Source organism: Carassius gibelio, chromosome A2, assembly GCF_023724105.1.
Source record: "Carassius gibelio isolate Cgi1373 ecotype wild population from Czech Republic chromosome A2, carGib1.2-hapl.c, whole genome shotgun sequence".
Classification (NCBI taxonomy): Eukaryota; Metazoa; Chordata; class Actinopteri; order Cypriniformes; family Cyprinidae; genus Carassius; species Carassius gibelio.
Window position 1 is genome coordinate 27,032,592 of NC_068372.1, and position 17,479 is coordinate 27,050,070.

At 36.0% G+C, this 17,479-nt stretch overlaps 3 protein-coding genes across 52 annotated transcripts in view; 1 reads left to right on the forward strand and 2 right to left on the reverse strand.

The window, feature by feature from the left end:
- The window catches only part of LOC127935459 (muscleblind-like protein 1), a 50,392-nt gene extending 43,996 nt beyond the window's left edge, over positions 1-6,396 (forward strand). For 34 of the 49 annotated variants that reach the window (XM_052533381.1, XM_052533591.1, XM_052533354.1 and 31 more), the window contains 4 exons: positions 546-637; positions 1,186-1,230; positions 1,823-1,894; positions 3,084-6,396. In XM_052533381.1, the coding sequence (XP_052389341.1) occupies positions 546-637; positions 1,186-1,230; positions 1,823-1,879 (194 nt within the window). In that variant the 3' untranslated portion in view covers positions 1,880-1,894; positions 3,084-6,396. The remainder of the gene's footprint in view (positions 1-545; positions 638-1,185; positions 1,231-1,822; positions 1,895-3,083) is intronic. The other 15 variants (XM_052533566.1, XM_052533507.1, XM_052533668.1 and 12 more) reach the window with 1 other exon arrangement.
- A 1,013-nt stretch (positions 6,397-7,409) lies between these two features.
- Positions 7,410-10,304, reverse strand: LOC127935742 (delta-like protein C). Its single transcript, XM_052533875.1, has 5 exons — positions 10,065-10,304; positions 9,722-9,964; positions 8,270-8,330; positions 7,933-8,190; positions 7,410-7,746 (listed from the first exon to the last, which is right to left on the reverse strand). Exons 1-5 carry the CDS (start codon positions 10,113-10,115, stop codon positions 7,541-7,543), a joined length of 819 nt encoding a protein of 272 aa, XP_052389835.1. The 5' UTR covers positions 10,116-10,304; the 3' UTR covers positions 7,410-7,540.
- Positions 10,305-11,053: 749 nt separating this feature from the next.
- LOC127935443 (tripartite motif-containing protein 16-like protein) lies at positions 11,054-16,933 on the reverse strand. 2 transcript variants are annotated; one of them, XM_052533323.1, is made up of 7 exons: positions 16,268-16,933; positions 15,953-16,048; positions 15,626-15,859; positions 14,536-14,695; positions 14,300-14,359; positions 12,344-12,777; positions 11,054-11,167 (listed from the first exon to the last, which is right to left on the reverse strand). In XM_052533323.1, exons 1-7 carry the CDS (start codon positions 16,850-16,852, stop codon positions 11,069-11,071), a joined length of 1,668 nt encoding a protein of 555 aa, XP_052389283.1. In that variant the 5' UTR covers positions 16,853-16,933; the 3' UTR covers positions 11,054-11,068. The 2 variants fall into 2 exon arrangements, with proteins under 2 accessions (XP_052389283.1, XP_052389274.1); XM_052533314.1 differs by lacking the exon at positions 11,054-11,167 and having other exon boundaries at positions 12,083-12,777; positions 16,268-16,931.
- Between the last annotated feature and the right edge of the window lie 546 nt (positions 16,934-17,479).

The window sequence follows — 17,479 nt, forward strand, 5'->3', positions numbered from 1 at the left end:
CAGTACAAGTATATTTACACACACATATACAAACATACATATTAGTATGGAATTTTAGAATAACCTGAAGGTGAATAATAATAATGCCAAAATTTCCGTTTTTGGTTAAACTATCCCTTTAACTCCTCACACTGAATTTAACACTTTGTAGTTGATACTCTTTTTCACTGCGGTTGTTTGTTGCTCAGATAATCAGTGTTGAGCATGATGTTCAGATAACAGAAAATATGAGAAGGGTAAAATAAATGTTAAAGTAGTATGCACATGGAAGCTGAAACCTAAATACCACGTTTATGAGATGCCATGCCTTTGTTTCCTTCTCCTTGTAGCTCTTGATGTGTTTGGCTCATATGACACTTTACCTGCCCTTATGTCTTCTTTAGAACAATCTCTCTTGCCACCACTTTTGATTTGCCGTTTGCTGGTATCACCCTCAATGCTCACTTTTCTTTCCATACCCCTCTGTGTCCACTCACTCATTGTGTTTGTGCACCTGTTGGCCACACTCCCTGTATGTGTGCTTATACCATTTTCCCTCTGAAAAGTTCCCATGATGCACGGTGCTTCCCCGGCCGCTGTGTCCGCAGCAACCACATCTGCCACAAGTGTTCCCTTCGCATCTGCATCAGCCAATCAGGTTTGCTCTTTTATGGCCTTCTCTCTCTCTCTCTCTCTCTCTCCCTCACACACTCACACACATACAAACACTCTCTCTACCTTTCTCTTTCTGTCTGATGGATGTTTCTGAATGCTGGGGGTCCTTTTAAAGTGATCTCTGCCCCTTGTTGGCCTACACAGGTTTTTTTTTTTTTTTTTTTTTTATAAGTCGTGCACTTTTTGTGGTACTTCAAACAACAGATTCACAATGAAAGTTTATTTGACCTGGAATTTTCTCATTGCATACATTGGCTGTGAAAAACAAGTGAATGGGGAATTAAGACAGAGCTATGCATAAGTAAACTGAGTTGTTTGAAGTATCTTCCCTACAGGTTTTATGCACAAAATGCACTGGAAATTAGTCTGAAATTGCCTGAGCGCTGTGAAAATTGTGTAAAAATGTAATTGAAGCGCAAGAAAAAAATAGAAATTTCTATTTAAGCACCGTTACAGTACCATTTATTGTTATATGTGACGGTTATAAATAGCATTTTAATATTGTTTTTTTGTGTCCTTTTTTATTTTGAGGACTCTTCTCTATCAAAGCTGACTACCAACGAATACATGCAATTGGTATGTATGAGGTAGTTTTTCTGAGTCTTTTGCTTCAGGTACATCTTTTCCGACTGTAAAGGTTAATTCATTTATTTTTCCCCCGCTTCAATTTGTTGTTTGGCTGATTAAAGAAACAACCAGATTTTCCACCAGCTTTAATTCTGCTCATATGAAAGCTAGACAATACAAAATGCCGTTACAGGCCACAGAATAGCATTACAATGAAAAAATGGTTTGCTGTGAATTACAATATACAAATATGACCAAGATTGTCCATGGATTAAAACATGAATAGAAATTATAAAGCAGCTTTTCGAATACCTTCAGTTATTGAAATAAAAAGTGAAGGTCAACAAGTTGGAAAAATGGAATGTGCATGAGAATCCACTGCCTCACATGAGAAAGATTTATACTACTAATAAGCAATGGTTCATCATTTTCTGGAATTGAATTTCTTAATTTGTGTTGTGTTTAACTCATTCTCTTCTTAATTGTCATGGGGAGGGAATGAGGGTGAGGGAGAATATTTAGTCTTTGAAAAGAGTTTTGTAAATAATAAAAGTCATAATGAATCTTGTTTTATGCATTCTCTCTCTCTCTATATCTTCAGATTCCAATAATATCTGCAGAGCATCTGACTAGTCACAAGTACTTGACGCAGATGTAGTTCCAGTCCACAACAGTAAGTGTTTTTTGTTGAAATTTTCCAGAAACTGTTGGATTTGGGCCCTGCCTGTCTTGAGAAATTTAAATGTAATTGTTTGATTTAAAGCAAAACCTCACCCAATTTTGCTCATTATTTACTCTCATTTACCCTCATGTTATTCCAAACTCGTATGTGGTTATTTGTTTGAAAGAACATAAAAGGAAAATTCTGAAAAAGTTGTATTATGTTTATTTATTTATTTTATTTCATTTTATTTTGGGGGTGGGGTAATTTTATGAAGATTACTTATTAACTGTCACTGTATGGAAAATAACTTTCCAAAATTCTTATTTTTCAACAAAATTCTAAAGAATTTAAATAATGAAAGAACACAAAAACACAATTCTGAAGAAGTTATTTTCATAGTGACCATGTGTGTCAAGCTCCAAAAAGGAAACTAATGTGCAGGTCTCAGTCTGGTCACCACACTAAGCTATTATAAAGCTTCAGAACACTTAATGTATCTTTACACAGCTTAGTTAAATGGATAGTAAATTAAATTAAAATTCAAAATTTAATATATGCATTTAGCAGACGCTTTTATCCAAAGCGACTTACAGTGCATTCAGGCTATCAATTTTTTACCTATCATGTGTTCAATTGAGTACACCCAAAAATGAAAAATCTCATTTAAATAATTTACTTACCCTCAAGTCGTTTCATACCTATATGAGTTTCTTTCTTCTGTTGAACACTAAAGAAGATAATTTGAAGAATGTTCTTAATCAAACAGCTGTTGGTAGATAACAACTTTCATATTATAGAAAAGTATGGAAGTCAATGACTACCGTCAACTGTTTGGTTACCAGCATTCTCCAAAATATTTTCTATTCCTGCTCTGACACACCTCAGCCCATAGTATAACAGAACAGTATGTCATTAACAATGCTGTGTAAATGCATTCATGCCACCTCTGTGCAGCATTCAACTGTGTGGGGACACCTAGTTGCTTTGTGTAAATTTGGTATTAGAATACAATGATAAAGTCACATGAATTACTTTTATGGCACTTTTTAACTTGAAATGGTTTGGGAAATAATTCAACATTCAACATTCTAAATAATTGAACTAATGACAGAATTGTCATATTTGGTTGAACTCTCACTTTAATATTTATTCTCAAGTGTTCTAAATACTTTTCTTTTTTTTTTTTGCTTTTCCTCAGATCACAGGAATGTGCTGATGACCCGGCCAAAAGGCAAATTTCAAAATTTTAACGTCAAGATCACCGCCGGATAGAATATATGATAAAGATTAGAATTTGTTCATCCATGAAAGTAGGGTTTTATTAGGGTGAAACTGAATGTCCTTCTACATGATGTGTAGAATTTGAGTGAACTGCATCATTATGTCAGATAGGATGGCATTTTTACTCTCAAGCTGGATTAAAAGAAAAATTAATTTTCATATCTGACTTAAAACCGTTTTTGGCATGTTAGTAGACCAAGAGATATTTTTTTTGTGATTCACACCTTGATTTTTATTTTATTTTTTTTTCTTAAAATTTGTCTGAAGGTTAACAAAGTTACAAAAGGTGCACCTTGAATTGAAAAGCGAACTGAAAGTCGATATGGAACAAAACATCCAGCAAATGAATTCAATGTATGTCGTTTTCCGTATCTTTAGTTCTGGCTTTTAGTCAAACTAGATTGTAAGCGCAGAGTCGAGATTGACAGATGAATGTTTTGGGTAGAAACTGATCGCCTGAGACCTTTCAGAAGCTCATTCTTGCAAGCTTTATGTACCATAACCACCGGCTGAATCTCAGACACCGATCTAGAGTGTTATATCAACAGTGTTATTATGTTTACCAGAGATTAATGTTTTTTACAGCGCTTGTTTTTATACATAATTTCACAAGTGAGTGGGGTTTTTATGAAACGTGCCCATTTTTATTTGTAGATCATCCATTAGGCCTTTTAGAACTATGAAGCCTTTTTGACTCCTATGAGAACAGGGTTGCCTTGTTCCTAATGCCCTGTTTCTTTATATTGCCTTGATCGAGAGAATGTTGCATTAAAGCGGTAATCGAGAGTCACGTGTGTCGTTAGGAGAACGTCAAGGTCGCGCACGGAAACGAGAAACGAGCGATTGCGTTCCAGTCTTCACCGTAACGGAGTGAGGACTCTAAAAATGATGCCGAAAAAGCACTGCTTGAGTATTTCTTTAGAGATTGTGAGTTCGAGACTCGGTACACAGAAAGATGAGTTTAGTAGTGGGTCAGGGTTTGTCTTGCGATGATTTCGATTTGTTTTTTGAATATTTCATAACCGCTGGATGATGTAAAAGAGGAAAGGAGAATATAATGAGACATTTTTTTAACATTAAGTTGTGCCAAAGTCTTTTTTCCTCTTTTTTAATTATTTTTTTTTTTTATTATTATTTAAATGTTTGTTGACTGGGTATACTGATCACGGAAGGTGAATAATTTGTATAGCTTTGTTTCACGTACAAGGCTGCTTGTAATTCAGGAAACAGACGCAAGGGTTTAAGTGTCACTACCAGACTCAAGAGGAAACGGATGAATCCGAGTTTCTCGGCTCAAGTTCACTTGAGTCTGGATTTCAGCCTGGTTTAGGTGCACAGACTTGAAAGGATGCATGCCATTGCCGTTTCTTCACTAAAGCCTTATATATCAGTGTTTGAACCCACCCAAACATTCTTTCAATCACAAATGGTAAATTACAGCGGATGAGATTTTATTCTTCACACTTATTTTATGTGTATATTAATCACGTTACACTTAACGCTCACTCTGTTTCAAAGCTTTTGTTAGAAATATGTGTTGCATATAAAGATCTTTTTTTTTTTTTTTTGTATTTGACAATATTGTCATAGAACTGTTTTAGAATGTAGGAAATCAATTATTGTTTTTCTTACTGTCACTTTCTTTTACATCATGTTAAGTTCATAATGTTTATGTAGTAGTGTTGTATACTTAATTCTTCATGTTAGTTTTCATGGTAGAATGTTTGAATTGCAAGGATTTTGGTTTTGAATTTGTTGAACAAAATATTTTATCTTGTCTTAAAAAAAAGAGTGAAAATGACAGAAAGAGAGTTTATTTTGTAGCTATGGTAAGGTTGATATTTTAACCCTTTATTTTGTGTCGAATCAAGACCACATCTACAATTAGCTGGTTAAAGTATCAATTGGTACATGCTAGAGTAAAATAAGTTATTTTCTACTGTATGCATTTCAGAATTGAAAATCGTCTTGTGATATTTCAAAAAAAATAAGAAAATCCCTCAATGTCAGGCCAAAATGAGCAGCAACTTGTGTCCGGAGATTTCTGAATATTTAAAAATGTAAAACAAAGGAGGGAGGTCACAGGGTCGGGCCTCGAGCTGCAAACGAGAGAGAGAGCCATAACTTAAGGGACGAAGGTTGACTTTTTGCACTTCTGTACATAGTCAATATAAAGAAAAGAAAAGGAACATGTATAATATTGAGATCTTATTTTGAATAATAAAAGATTCTATAACTATGAGAAATTTTCTTAGGATAATTTAAGAATTAGAGTAATAGTCCAGCTAACAAATGATGCTTGCAGAAATATGGCACAGCTATTTTATTATCATTTCCGGCCATCATCAAAAAAACAAAAATATATATATATAAAGCTCCGCATTGCCTGCATACAGTACCGACACGTACAGAGAGTCTCAAAAATTGGCAGTACACTCCGACTCGTCATGATTTCCACTGTGGGGAATTCGGTTTTGTTTACAAAATAGATACTACACCTTCAAAAACACAGTATTTGTCATATGATGGACATAAATAACTGCATGAAGAATAAAAATTAACAGTAAAATTCTCATTATAGATAAGTACGTAGATAAGTTAATTTCTCACAGTACCGTAACTATCATTTGTTACAGCATAGTGTAAATCAAGTATCTCGATCGATGAATCTGAGCCTGAATTGAGGCACATTCACCGATAATCCATCTGAGTATAACCGTAAGAACAGTACAATTATTAAAAAGGCCTTTAAACCGACTCTAGATGCTAGCAAAAGACGTCCACTAAACACACGACAACAGAAGAGTTGCTTTGTTACTTGGTAATGTGCCTTCAGCAGGGAAAGGACCAACCACACACACACACACACACAAAAAAACAAACAAAATGAATGTAACTGTCAAATCCTCCGCTGAGGTCAGCGTTTTACTCATTTGAGGTTGCTGCACAAGAGCTATAAAACCAAAGCGTCACTTTCCTTCATTAAACGCAATGCCTAAAAGCTGGTCGGCCGTTGCAGACGGCGAAACCACAGGTGGTCCTACCTGCTGAAAGCACTTGCTTGGATGCTTAACGCCCTCCATGGAATCTTACACCTGCCCTTTGCTTATAGTTGCTGTAAGATATTTGTGCTGCATTCTAAAAGACTTGTTTTATGCACATTTATTATTGTTAGAATTGACTCTTACTGTTATGAGTAAAAAAACTTAATAAAATGGATTTGCTCAAAAGGTCTCTGTGTGGTGTTTCACTTTCTTTTCTTCATGTTCAAAAGGGTCAACTTTAAAATTTATGTATAATGTGCTTTGCTTAAAAGATTTATAGTAAAAATGTTGTAGGCTTTCTTTTTGTTGTGCTTAAAATCACATTTAGCATTTTAAAGTTCAGTTTCTTTGTTTTTGTCCTCATTCTTGATCACAGGTGTGTCTTGTTTATTGATCTTGATAAGCCATTTGCTGTGTGTGTGTGTGTGTGTGTGTGTGGACTGTCATATAGTTTTACTTATTTGGTGAGGCTCATTTTTCATATTAAATTTGTGGTGCCTTGCTTTTAATCATTGGCTTCCAAAACAAAATATAGGGGAAATAAATCGAGAAAAGCAAATTTAGGCATCCTTTCACTATTGTAACTCTCCAACAAAGCATGCATAAAGTCCCCAAAGTATAAAAAGACTCAACACTTTACTTTGTTGAATGAGGATAAATGAAAGTAGTAATCCAATTGGTAAAACATTACATTTGTCATTTTTAAAATTTATGTAATTTGAAGCCGAACTATTTTGTGATAGTACTAAATTCTTGCATAGAATGAAAGTGTTATTTAAACAATGTTCGATTACCTAAACATTCCTGAAGGCTCCATAGGAAGGAAGACACTCAATCTGAAGCCATTTCACACTTACAGGATCCCTAAAAAGGTCACTGGCAAAGCATCTTGGATAGGCCTATTAAAAGTTAAATATTCACTTTTATAAATATTTTTTTTTCTTCTTCATATTGCTTGCAAAAATACAGTCAGACTACACAGATATTTTTGAATGCCTGTTAACGGAGAAGGGTGCTCTTTGCTGTCAGAGGATGTACAGTAGTTCAGATCTACCAGCAGATCCCATGATAAGAGTAATACGTTATTGCTGTGACAGCTGTGACGACGACTCTTTTGTTAAGGCACGTTTGCTGTGGAAATGTCCACTTAATATCAGACTTACCCTTATGTGCCTAAAGAAGGTAAAAAAAAAATTCAGTTGTGTTTATTTTTATTTTTTATTATTGTTAACAGGACACCATAATTCCAACAGGATTTTTTTCAAGCGGTTTCTCCCGCATAGTGGCCCATTATAAATGAAAACACTTGGAAAGCACTGAATATATGAATTCAAAATTTAAGATCCCTGTTGCATAACAGGCCACCCCATCCCTCCTTACAAATGCACTGCCAGGGCTGTTTGCAGGTGCCATGTAGGCACCCTGGGTAAAGTATGCACTCGTCACAGTGGGGGCCCTGCCACCCAAGGAAGCACTTGCACTGACCGGGGGCCTCACAATAACCATGTTCCTCACTACATCCAGATAAGCAGATGGCTGTTAAAAACGAGAGGGAGAGAAATCCAGAAATTATAATAAAATAAATAAATAAATACAATATAAAAGATTAGATATGTATACTATACTTGCTTGTTATTAGATAATTAGATTTGATCTAATGGAATGTGTGTGTGTGCAGCTTTTATAACATATCATGTTACAAAAAAAAAAAAATTCACTTACGCTCTGCACAATAATCGCCTTTCCATCCAGGTAAGCAAATTCTGTTGCCTGCGTCGTCACAGGTAAAGTGACCGAAGGGGTCATCTCGTGAACGGCAGAAATCAGTGCAGTCATCGCCATAGTAGAATTCATCACAGACTACACGGTAGGAAAAAAGTAGCTCACTTTGCTCTGCTAGATGCTCTCCTAGGGACCATTTCTGACCAATAGTAAGATTTGTTTTGGTGACGAAGTGGCCGATCATATTGTTTAGATTCTCTGAAAATAAATCATAATGTATAAATACATTTTAAAAATTGGTATTTCAATAAATTGCAAAAAGAGGAGGCGTATGTACCTATTGGCTGATCATTGGAGGACTCTGCACTCCATGCTTCTATTATCACTGAGACTGTTCCCTGTAATGACAGTAATTTTTAAGATGTCGAACCTCCATTATTCATTAAAATAGACACACCCCCACTTTCCAAAACCACGCCCTCCAAAGACGCACACAAACGCTGAGGAGAAGCATGGGAGCATAAGTGCCTCATTTTAGGGTCACAGGTAAGAGCAAGCAACTTAACTTTAGTAGTGTTACGTATCTCCAATGCATGTTGTGTCAAATACACAGCGCAATTTTCACTAAAATTCCATATCAAAACAGACAATCACGTGATCAGTGACAAATGAATCTTGGCTTTCTGTCCAGTAAAGTAAATGTTATAAATCAGCAGGTGACACTGTTGACCAAGGCTTTGAAGCTTTTCCTGGCAGAATTGAGGAAAAGCCTAAAAGTTTCTAAAAGAGTCTTTTCACTATTATTACTGTACACTAATCCTGTATAGGTATTTAGATGTTAGTTGCCAAAAGCAGCAGTTGCAACATAATATCCTCAGATGACAATCTGACAATGTTTTTTAAAGGATGGTTGATCAGCTTTTTTCGAATGTCGCGTCCATCAGCTGGTGTGCCTATGACAGCCACCAGAGGGCACTCTTCCCTGATCATTGTCTGTTGTGGACTTCAATTCCCATCACCCTTTGCACGGAATATCATGTTTCATTGCTTTCAGCTGTTTGTTTGTTGTTGTTGTTGTTGTTGCTGCTGTTTTTAATTTACCTAGTTAGCTCACCCTGTATATACCATGTCCCCTGAGCTATTGGTTGCTGAAGCATTGCACTGTATTTGTCTTCGTTTACTGATTGTTTTTTTCTGGTGTTGCATTCTGGATTACCTTGTGCTTGTAATTATGCCTTTTTGCCCTGGTTTTGATCCCTGTTCTGGATCTCACATTAAAACTGCACTTGGATCTTCCATGTTGTCTTAGAGCATCTGTGACATTTGATTGTGTTTATGGAGTGCAGTGTAATGTGTTTATGCTTCGTTTTTTTCCACATATTTTATCTTTGTTCTACACTTCGCTGTTTCCATTCTCCTAAAACGGTCTGTTAAGTTCCTGGTTCTGTGAAGCCCCTCCCTCAGCAATATGGCCTCTGATTGGTTAGCTGGCCTAGTGTGTTGTGATTCACTAACTGCCAAGCCCATGTTATCCAGAAAAGTCACACCCCCTTACCATTAAGGATATTTGCATGTTCCCTGGGGCAAGGTGTATGTACACATCGGGGTTTGTGATGTCACAAGAAGCTTGTTGTTGTCCATACCAGCCTTTCCCTTTGCATTAAACTTTGAGCATCGTACCTTTGCAGATGTTGTTTATGCTCTAACAGCAACATTACACACTAACTAAAGTTTAAAATGTAAAACCATAATCAAGCACTCCTTTAATGTTCACTCTTGAGCTACTCACCAGCCACTTTAAGTTGAAAGGCACAGTTATTGGTGCACTAGTGTTGATGAAGCTCTGGCCTGTGCTCAATGTTCCTGTCAGTCCAGTGCCATCAGAACATGCCAGTCTATATGATATGACGTCCTGTGTGTAGTTCAGGCAAACACGGAAAAAAACCTGACAGTCTCTGGACTGTTTACACACACTGCTGCTGGTGGTTGTGAAAGAGTGCACTTTCAACTCAAACACACCAGAGGATTTGACCTACACAGATTATATATTCAGCATATTACACATGTCGCGGATACAGCACTTATTTAATATGAGATTACACGTTCAAATTAATATGAAATCAAATACTCACCAGTTGCACTGATATAAAAACTAAGAAGCATGTTGATAAAAGCTGAGCCATTTTTTTATCTTATTGTCTGCTGTTGATTATAAGCAGACTGTGATTCTAATATGAAACTTTTTAGATTACAAAAAAAAAAAAAAAACGTACAAAATATAGAAGTTAAAATGCAAATGTAGAGGAATATTAAATGTATTAATATTGGCTTGGCTGGAGCTCACAAAGTAAAGAACACATGTCTAGCTCCAGAATGTAGAGCACTTGTTTAAATAGGGACCTCAGAGTGGGAGTAGTGTGCTATGCAAATTAATATTGTACTTTGAACATTACACATCATTTTTGCATGTGCATATACATAGCATTAGGTGTATAACATTATCATTTAGAAATGTTTAGAAATGTTTGATTTTTCTGAGAAGGTGTGGGAACACTAATCACAGCCTAAATTTATCAGTAATTTCTTATTTGTTTGTTTTTTTAAACTCTTTAAAAATATATATGTTGAAAACCCAGAACAACTGCTAACTATTGCTATGACAGTTCAAATGAATACAGTTTAAACTGGAAACGTACACCTGCCATCATCTTTCAGATTAAGGGTATTTTTTCTTCACGTTCAATCATGCTGAAGTCGTTTACTCTGATGAGGGGAAAAAAACAATGTTTGGATTGTAACATATATTTATATTTCAGACTACAGGTATTGATAAAAAGCAGATCTGTATATCAAAAGAACAGAATGATTATATATATATATATATATATATATATATATATATATATATATATATATATATATATATATACATACTGTAAATTCTTTCAAATGTATATATTTGAGCAAGCGGAAATTTAATTGCATAAAGGGAACTGAAATTACTTGTTGTTATTGTGAATCTTGTTCTCATAGATTCTTTTAAGTTTTCATGTAAAATAGCAAATAAATTGCACTCACTGTTATCTGTTTTTCAGCTCAGAGCTGTGATGTGACAGCATTATTTGTAGGATAAAATCTACTTTGTTAGACGACAAAGTTTAATTGATGATCCCTGATCTAACCAAAACCCAGGATAGAGCGGTTGAGTGAATGTGGTCTGGACACTGTGGATGAGGTCAGAGATGCTGTAGAAGCACAGAATTCCTGCTTTGTGATCCACATACACTCCTATTCTACAGGAGCTGGGGAATACAGGGAGTTCTTCAGTCTTTATGTTGTTGTGCTTGAATGCATATTTGGAGGGACAGTTGCAGTACAGTCTCCGGGACTGATCATTGAATCCAAATCCATCCTCATCACCCCAACCCATTTATTTTTTCCCTCTGTTAATAAATCACCTTAGGAGTCTCCACAGCCTTTTTCTGCTTGTGAATCTCTTTCTCTTTCCTGTATTATTTCTGAAACTTTCTCTGTAATCCTTCTTAAAAGGGCCTCTATTGAGGACTCTATAAAATTCTCATATAGTATTAATAATATTTGTTGTATACTTGAGGTTTTATGTAACGTATTTTTCGGATTATAAGTCGCACCTGAGTATAAGTCGCATCCATTTTGAACCAAGAGAAAACATTACCGTCTACAGCCGCGAGAGAGCGCTCTGTGTCTTCAGTGTAGACTACAGGAGCACTGAGCAGTACAGCCCTCTAGCGGCTGTAGATGGTAATGTTTTCTCCTGGTCCAATTGTCTTAGTTCATTTCTCTTGGTTCATGTCAAAATGAATTTTGATAAATAAGTCGCACCTGACTATAAGCCGCAGTTATCTTGTGTCGTTTACCTGTGCAAAAAAGCCTCACAAAGCTCAAAGTGAGTTTGTTTGTTAAAGTCTGCTTAAAACTACATTCCTTGACACAACAACAGTAGTATAAGTAAGCTTTTATAGTGGATTTGGGCGTCTGCCATGACACACGCTGTGAAAAATGCTGTAAGCAGAGTGATACAAACTGTGAAAAGATTCCTGTGGTGATACCACATTGCACGGCTGGAAAAGACTCTCAGCCAATCAGATTCAAGGACCAGACGTAACTGTTGTATATGTTTATTGCACACACAAAAAGAGTTGACACAACAAAAAATTACTTAAAATTACTTTTTAAAAAGCAACAACAAAAAAAGAGAGATTCTGACTGTGTATGATTCGTCCTGTGGCTCAAACTTTGCATCATGGACAAAAAAAAAAAACATTTGTAAAATATCTGTCTACTCTCTTAGATGACACAGTTTCACTGTTGATCCATAAACTCCAAACCCAGGATAGAGCGGTTGAGTGAATATGGTCTGGACTCTGTGGATGAGCGTCATTGTGTCAGAGACACTGTAGAAGGACAGAATTCCTGCTCTGTGATCCACATACACTCCTACTCTACAGGAGCTGGGGAATACAGGGAGTTTAGTCTTTATGTTATTGTGCAAAAATAAGTGACAGGATTGAGAGTACTGCAATTTCCAGGACTGATTATTATATCCAAATAAACAATCTTTAGTTTCTCCCTTCCTGCAGATGGTCTTATATGACACTGATATTCCCACTCCACCACTCCACTCCACCTCCCAGTAACAGCGTCCATACACTCTTTCTCTGCACAACACCTGAGGCCAGTGGTCAAATCTGTCTGGATGATCTGGATACGGCTGCTCTGTTTGAGTATATGTAGCCACTCTTTTTTCCTCAGACAGACAAAGCTGTTTATGCAAAGTGTTTGGATCCAGAGTGAGCTGATGGGAATCTGATGAAAATGAACATTTAATTTTAATGATGACTGTTTAATTTGAATCTGTATCTCAGTTTGTATAGTACATGCATGTTGTATGAGTCTGAGTTTGTTGATTTTGAAGGGATGTCAGTAATTAAACAGAATATAAAAATGAAACTCTTGCTTTCTCTTTCGTTTACTTCATTTGCTGCTAAAACTTTATTACCTTGCCATAGTCCTGCACGGGTTCGGGTACCCGCGCAAATTTGGCTGAAACGGGTGAAAAATATCCAACTGTATCGGATACGGGTGCGGGTAGGGTCGGACACAGGGGAAACACGGGTTCAAAACAGTCACGTTCGATGCTCAGCTGTGAACGATTTAAAAATGAGTGTGTTCGACTTGAAACACAACCTCAGACGGTGGTATGATTCGCTCTTTTGTTGTTCTGTTTTGTTTCAGGATCAAAAATACAACAAATGAAAGCGTTTATCTTTATTTCCGACTGATGAGAACTATGCATATACATTCATAAATCAGTAAATTTTGTATTTTATTATGAGATATTTTATTCTAATGTGATCAGTGACTCAAGCACTGATGGACCAAAGAGCACGTATTTCGACGGTAAACACATATTTTTGCAGTAAAAACGTGAAATATAAATTCTCAGAAAAAGCATTTAATACCAATATATTGAAACGTCTGTTTATATACTCCATTAATAAAGGAGTCTAGACATTGGAAAAATATCAGTCCACATGCGTTTCATATTTAATATGAGGGAAATAGACATTCATGCATGCCTGACACAAAAAATATTTAACTTTTAGCTAGCAAAATATTTTTTAGTAATTCTGTCAATTACACTAAGGTTATTACATTTTCTGCTATATATTTGCTTCTTATTTATTAAATACGGGCAATTGATTGATAAAACATTGATCAAAATTAATCAAAAATTGATCAAAATCTTTTAAAGAGTTTTCCATAAATAACTTCTGTATGACCTGGCAACTAAATAAAATAAAAAAGTGTGTCTAATGTGATTGGCTTAACTGATTTGATTTCGGGTGCGGGTCGGGTGTCTGTTCTATTTTAAGCGGGTCGGGTCGGGTGCGGATTTTAATTAGTGCTGCTGTCGGAAAATGGGTCGGATGCGGTTTTAAGCACGCGGATACGGGCGGGTGCGGATTTACAAAATCGGACCCGTGCAGCTCTCTGCCTTGCCATATAACCTTTTCATTTAACTATGTGTCTCCTTAATCAAAAATATGTGGTCTACTATAGCTTCAGAAAAGGAGACAGGATATTGAACACGTTATTTAACACAGTCATTATATTTTTAATGTTACTACATATTTTCTTGAACAATATATAAAGCCTATTTTTAAAATTAGTATATATAGCATGTCTGATTCTGATTTATCAGTTTTATCTGATCCATTTTTAAACTTTTATCATACTCTCCATTTCTCTCTCTCTCTCTCTCTCTCTCTCTCTCTCTCTCTCTGTGTGTGTGTGTGTGTGTGTGTGTGTGTTCATGGTGACTTACACTGTAGGAATTCCTCCCTAGTCCTGGGTTCATTATTTGAAAAAATGTTGATGTATGTAACTAAGAAAATAAACACATGTAATTAGAATAAATCTAATCATTAATTATAGTAATTATATGAAACAAGTATTACTTCCATATTGAATTTTACTATTCTCCAGTTTCTTTAACATTGTTACTATATACAGTATATATATATATAAAATTTCTGAAAGCAGCTGTTTCTGTCACTGTACCTCGACCAAATATCCGTTCTATTTTCTCTTTAAAAAACAGCTCCAGTATTCCTTTCAATTGAGAGACAGATCTTCTCACATCATCATAAAGGAGGACAGGACTGACAGCAACTCTGGGAACACCTGTAGATTCCAGAGGTTCAGAGAGAGACTGGAAACTCTAGAGAGAATAAATACAGAAACATCAAAGATAAGAAGAAACCAAAACTTCATTACCAACGTCCTCCCCTATATTTTATTGCACCTATTTTTCCAAATTAATCTAGTGTTTCTATATTATGTCCAGCAACAGGGCTTTTTAAACTCCTTAGGGTCATTACATAGTCTTTTCGTGTCCACTGATGATAATTATATTTTTTTCTAAAACCCTTTTCCTGAAAAAAAATTTTTATCCATTAAGGGTAATTATATTATAATCCTACACAAATATTTTGTGAACCCTTTGTTTCAGTTTGCATGATATTACCTTAATGTAACTTAAATTACTGTTTTGCGGAGTCCATTTTTTAACTGAGTGTGTCCCAAGTTGAAAATAAAGAATTACAAAAGTTACATTTAACATTGCCTACATTTAATTTATTTCTAAAATCTAAATATTGAGTGTGTGAGTTTGTATGCATGGGCTAATGATGATCATCACTTATGTTCTAGACTTGTGTTATGTGGTCCCTGCATTGGTCGATTCACAGTCTGAACTCCAGCAGTCTCTGTACTGTGTTCATTTTGTAAGTTTAATTTGTAGTAATTTCCTTAATGTTCTCATGGACTCTTCAGGCCCATGCTATCTGAGTAACTGACACTTACACACGTTCTATACACTTTTTTCAATCTCTAGTCTATAGGTAAAAAAGAATCTGCTTTAAATCTATGTGTGAATATAAAAGACAAATGTAAAATTGGAAATGACAAAAATTACAAAAACTGATTAATTTTTGTCAGTGTATACTATAGTGTATACTGTTTTTTTATTTACAAAACAAAACTTATATGTTTTTATGGATTATTTTAGTGTCTCAGATAATAGTTTTATAATATTACACTCCAGTCAAAAGACATTGCTTAGGACAACAGTGCTGTTAGTCTCCGTTACCTGTAGGAAATTGATGTGATCGTCTGTGAGTAAAAGCTGCTCCAGCTCAGCATCTCTCCTCTTCAGATCATCAATCTCCTGCTGCAGTGGCTCCAAGAGTCCTTCAGCTCGACTCACTTCAGCCTTTTCCTGATTTTTGATTATCTGTGTAACCTCAGAGCGACTTCTCTCAATGGAGCGGATCAGTTCAGTAAAGATCCTCTCACTGTGCTCCAATGCCACCTTTGCAGAGCTCTGTTACGACACACAGACAATAAGATCATCAGTCTGTTAGCCACAGTGGGCTTCAGTGTGTGCCAACACTAACCAGATTAGTCTGAGTCTCACCTTGTGAGTCTTAATAGTCTCTTTGAGCTCTTGAAGCTGCTTCTGTTTCTCTTGGATTCTCTGCTGGCATTTTCCTTTTATCTCTCCAACCTGATTCTGAGGCATGGAAAAAAATGTACACTTTAGAAATCTTCATTTTAGAAATCTTTTCATGTTTTAGTGTGAAAAGATTATGAGTTATCATCAGTTGGTTTGAATGATTTCCAGATATTTCAAATAGGCTATGTTAATATTAATAATCTCATCATAGATGCCTAATTGTTTATTTACTTTTTTATTTTAAAAAAATTGGTAATTTACTTATTTTGTGCATACCTGTTTCTCTGTCCTCTCTGCTTCAGCAGAAACAGTATCGTGATTTTTGTGTTCATCCATCACACACATGAAACAAACACAACGCTTGTCAGTTCGACAAAAAACCTCCAGCAGTCGGTCATGTTTAGGGCAGATCATCTTCTGGAATCGTCCAGCATCAGTTAGTTTATGTCGCTTACTTGAACGAGATTCCTCATGACACTCAAAGTGAGTTTGACAGTAAGAGTCAAGACACACCAGACAGGACTTTACAGCTTTGCGTTTCCTTCCAGTACAGACATCACACTCCACATCTCCAGGTCCAGCATAACTGAGAGCAGTTCTTGTCTTCTTCAGGTTGTCCACCATTTCAGCCAGCATCACATTCTTGTTTAAAGCAGGTCTTGGACTGAAGGTCTGTCTACACTGAGGGCAGCTGTAACCTCTCCTCTGATGATCTTTATTCCAGAAGTCTGTAATGCAGTTCATACAGTAACTGTGTCCACAGGGGATGGTCACTGGTTCCTTCAGTAGATCCAGACAGACTGAACATCTTAACTGATCCTTAGCCACTGAAATTTTAGCTTCTGCCATTTTACTCCACATACATTCAGACAGAGCAACAACTATCTATAGTCTACATTGGTTTCGTTTATCGGTAATATGGAGAGGAAAAAAATGGTTTCCTTTTGTTTAAGAGACGTGTGCAAAACAGGTAGGTACTGTAGATAATAAAGAGCATCCACTAGGTGTCAGTCTCATGCTGAAGCCAAGGCAGGGTGATGGATTGGTAAGAGAATCGTATTCATCAGATGCACATATTAACTCAAAGAAATTGTATAATTGTATGCACAATTTGAGTACATCATGCAAGTTATATCAACTAGAGCCCCCTTCCTCAAATCTTGCCCTGGAGGTCCAATGCGCTGCAGAGTTTAGCTCCAACCCTGGTCAAAGTCACCTGCCTGTGATTTTCTAATGATCCCAAAGACATTCATTGGCATTGATTAGCATGCTCAGGTGTGTTTGAATGCAGTAACATTACTTAGATTTACTTTATACACTTTTTAAAAATATCAACTTGGGATCAAACAGCAGTTACAAATTATGGTCTTAGATTTTATAGTAATTATTTATCCAGGGTCTTGTGCCGATATTGCTCCATATAGGTATTAGGTTTGGGGTAGGGCTTGGGATAGCGGCTTTAACGAAGGAGCAATAACTTGGCAATAA

Bases quoted from the DNA above. Each gene is read 5' to 3' on its own strand.
- LOC127935742 (XM_052533875.1), bottom strand. From the start codon at position 10,115: ATGGCTCAGCTTTTATCAACATGCTTCTTAGTTTTTATATCAGTGCAA. The intron at 9,965-10,064 runs GTGAGTATTTGA...TAATCTGTGTAG, and splicing joins TTTTTATATCAGTGCAACTG to GTCAAATCCTCTGGTGTGTT. The intron at 8,331-9,721 runs GTGAGTAGCTCA...CTGTCATTACAG, and splicing joins CTTTCAACTTAAAGTGGCTG to GGAACAGTCTCAGTGATAAT.
- LOC127935443 (XM_052533323.1), bottom strand. From the start codon at position 16,852: ATGTGGAGTAAAATGGCAGAAGCTAAAATTTCAGTGGCTAAGGATCAG. The intron at 15,860-15,952 runs GTGAGACTCAGA...GTGTCGTAACAG, and splicing joins AGACTATTAAGACTCACAAG to AGCTCTGCAAAGGTGGCATT. The intron at 14,360-14,535 runs GTACAGTGACAG...TTATTTTCTTAG, and splicing joins AGAACGGATATTTGGTCGAG to TTACATACATCAACATTTTT.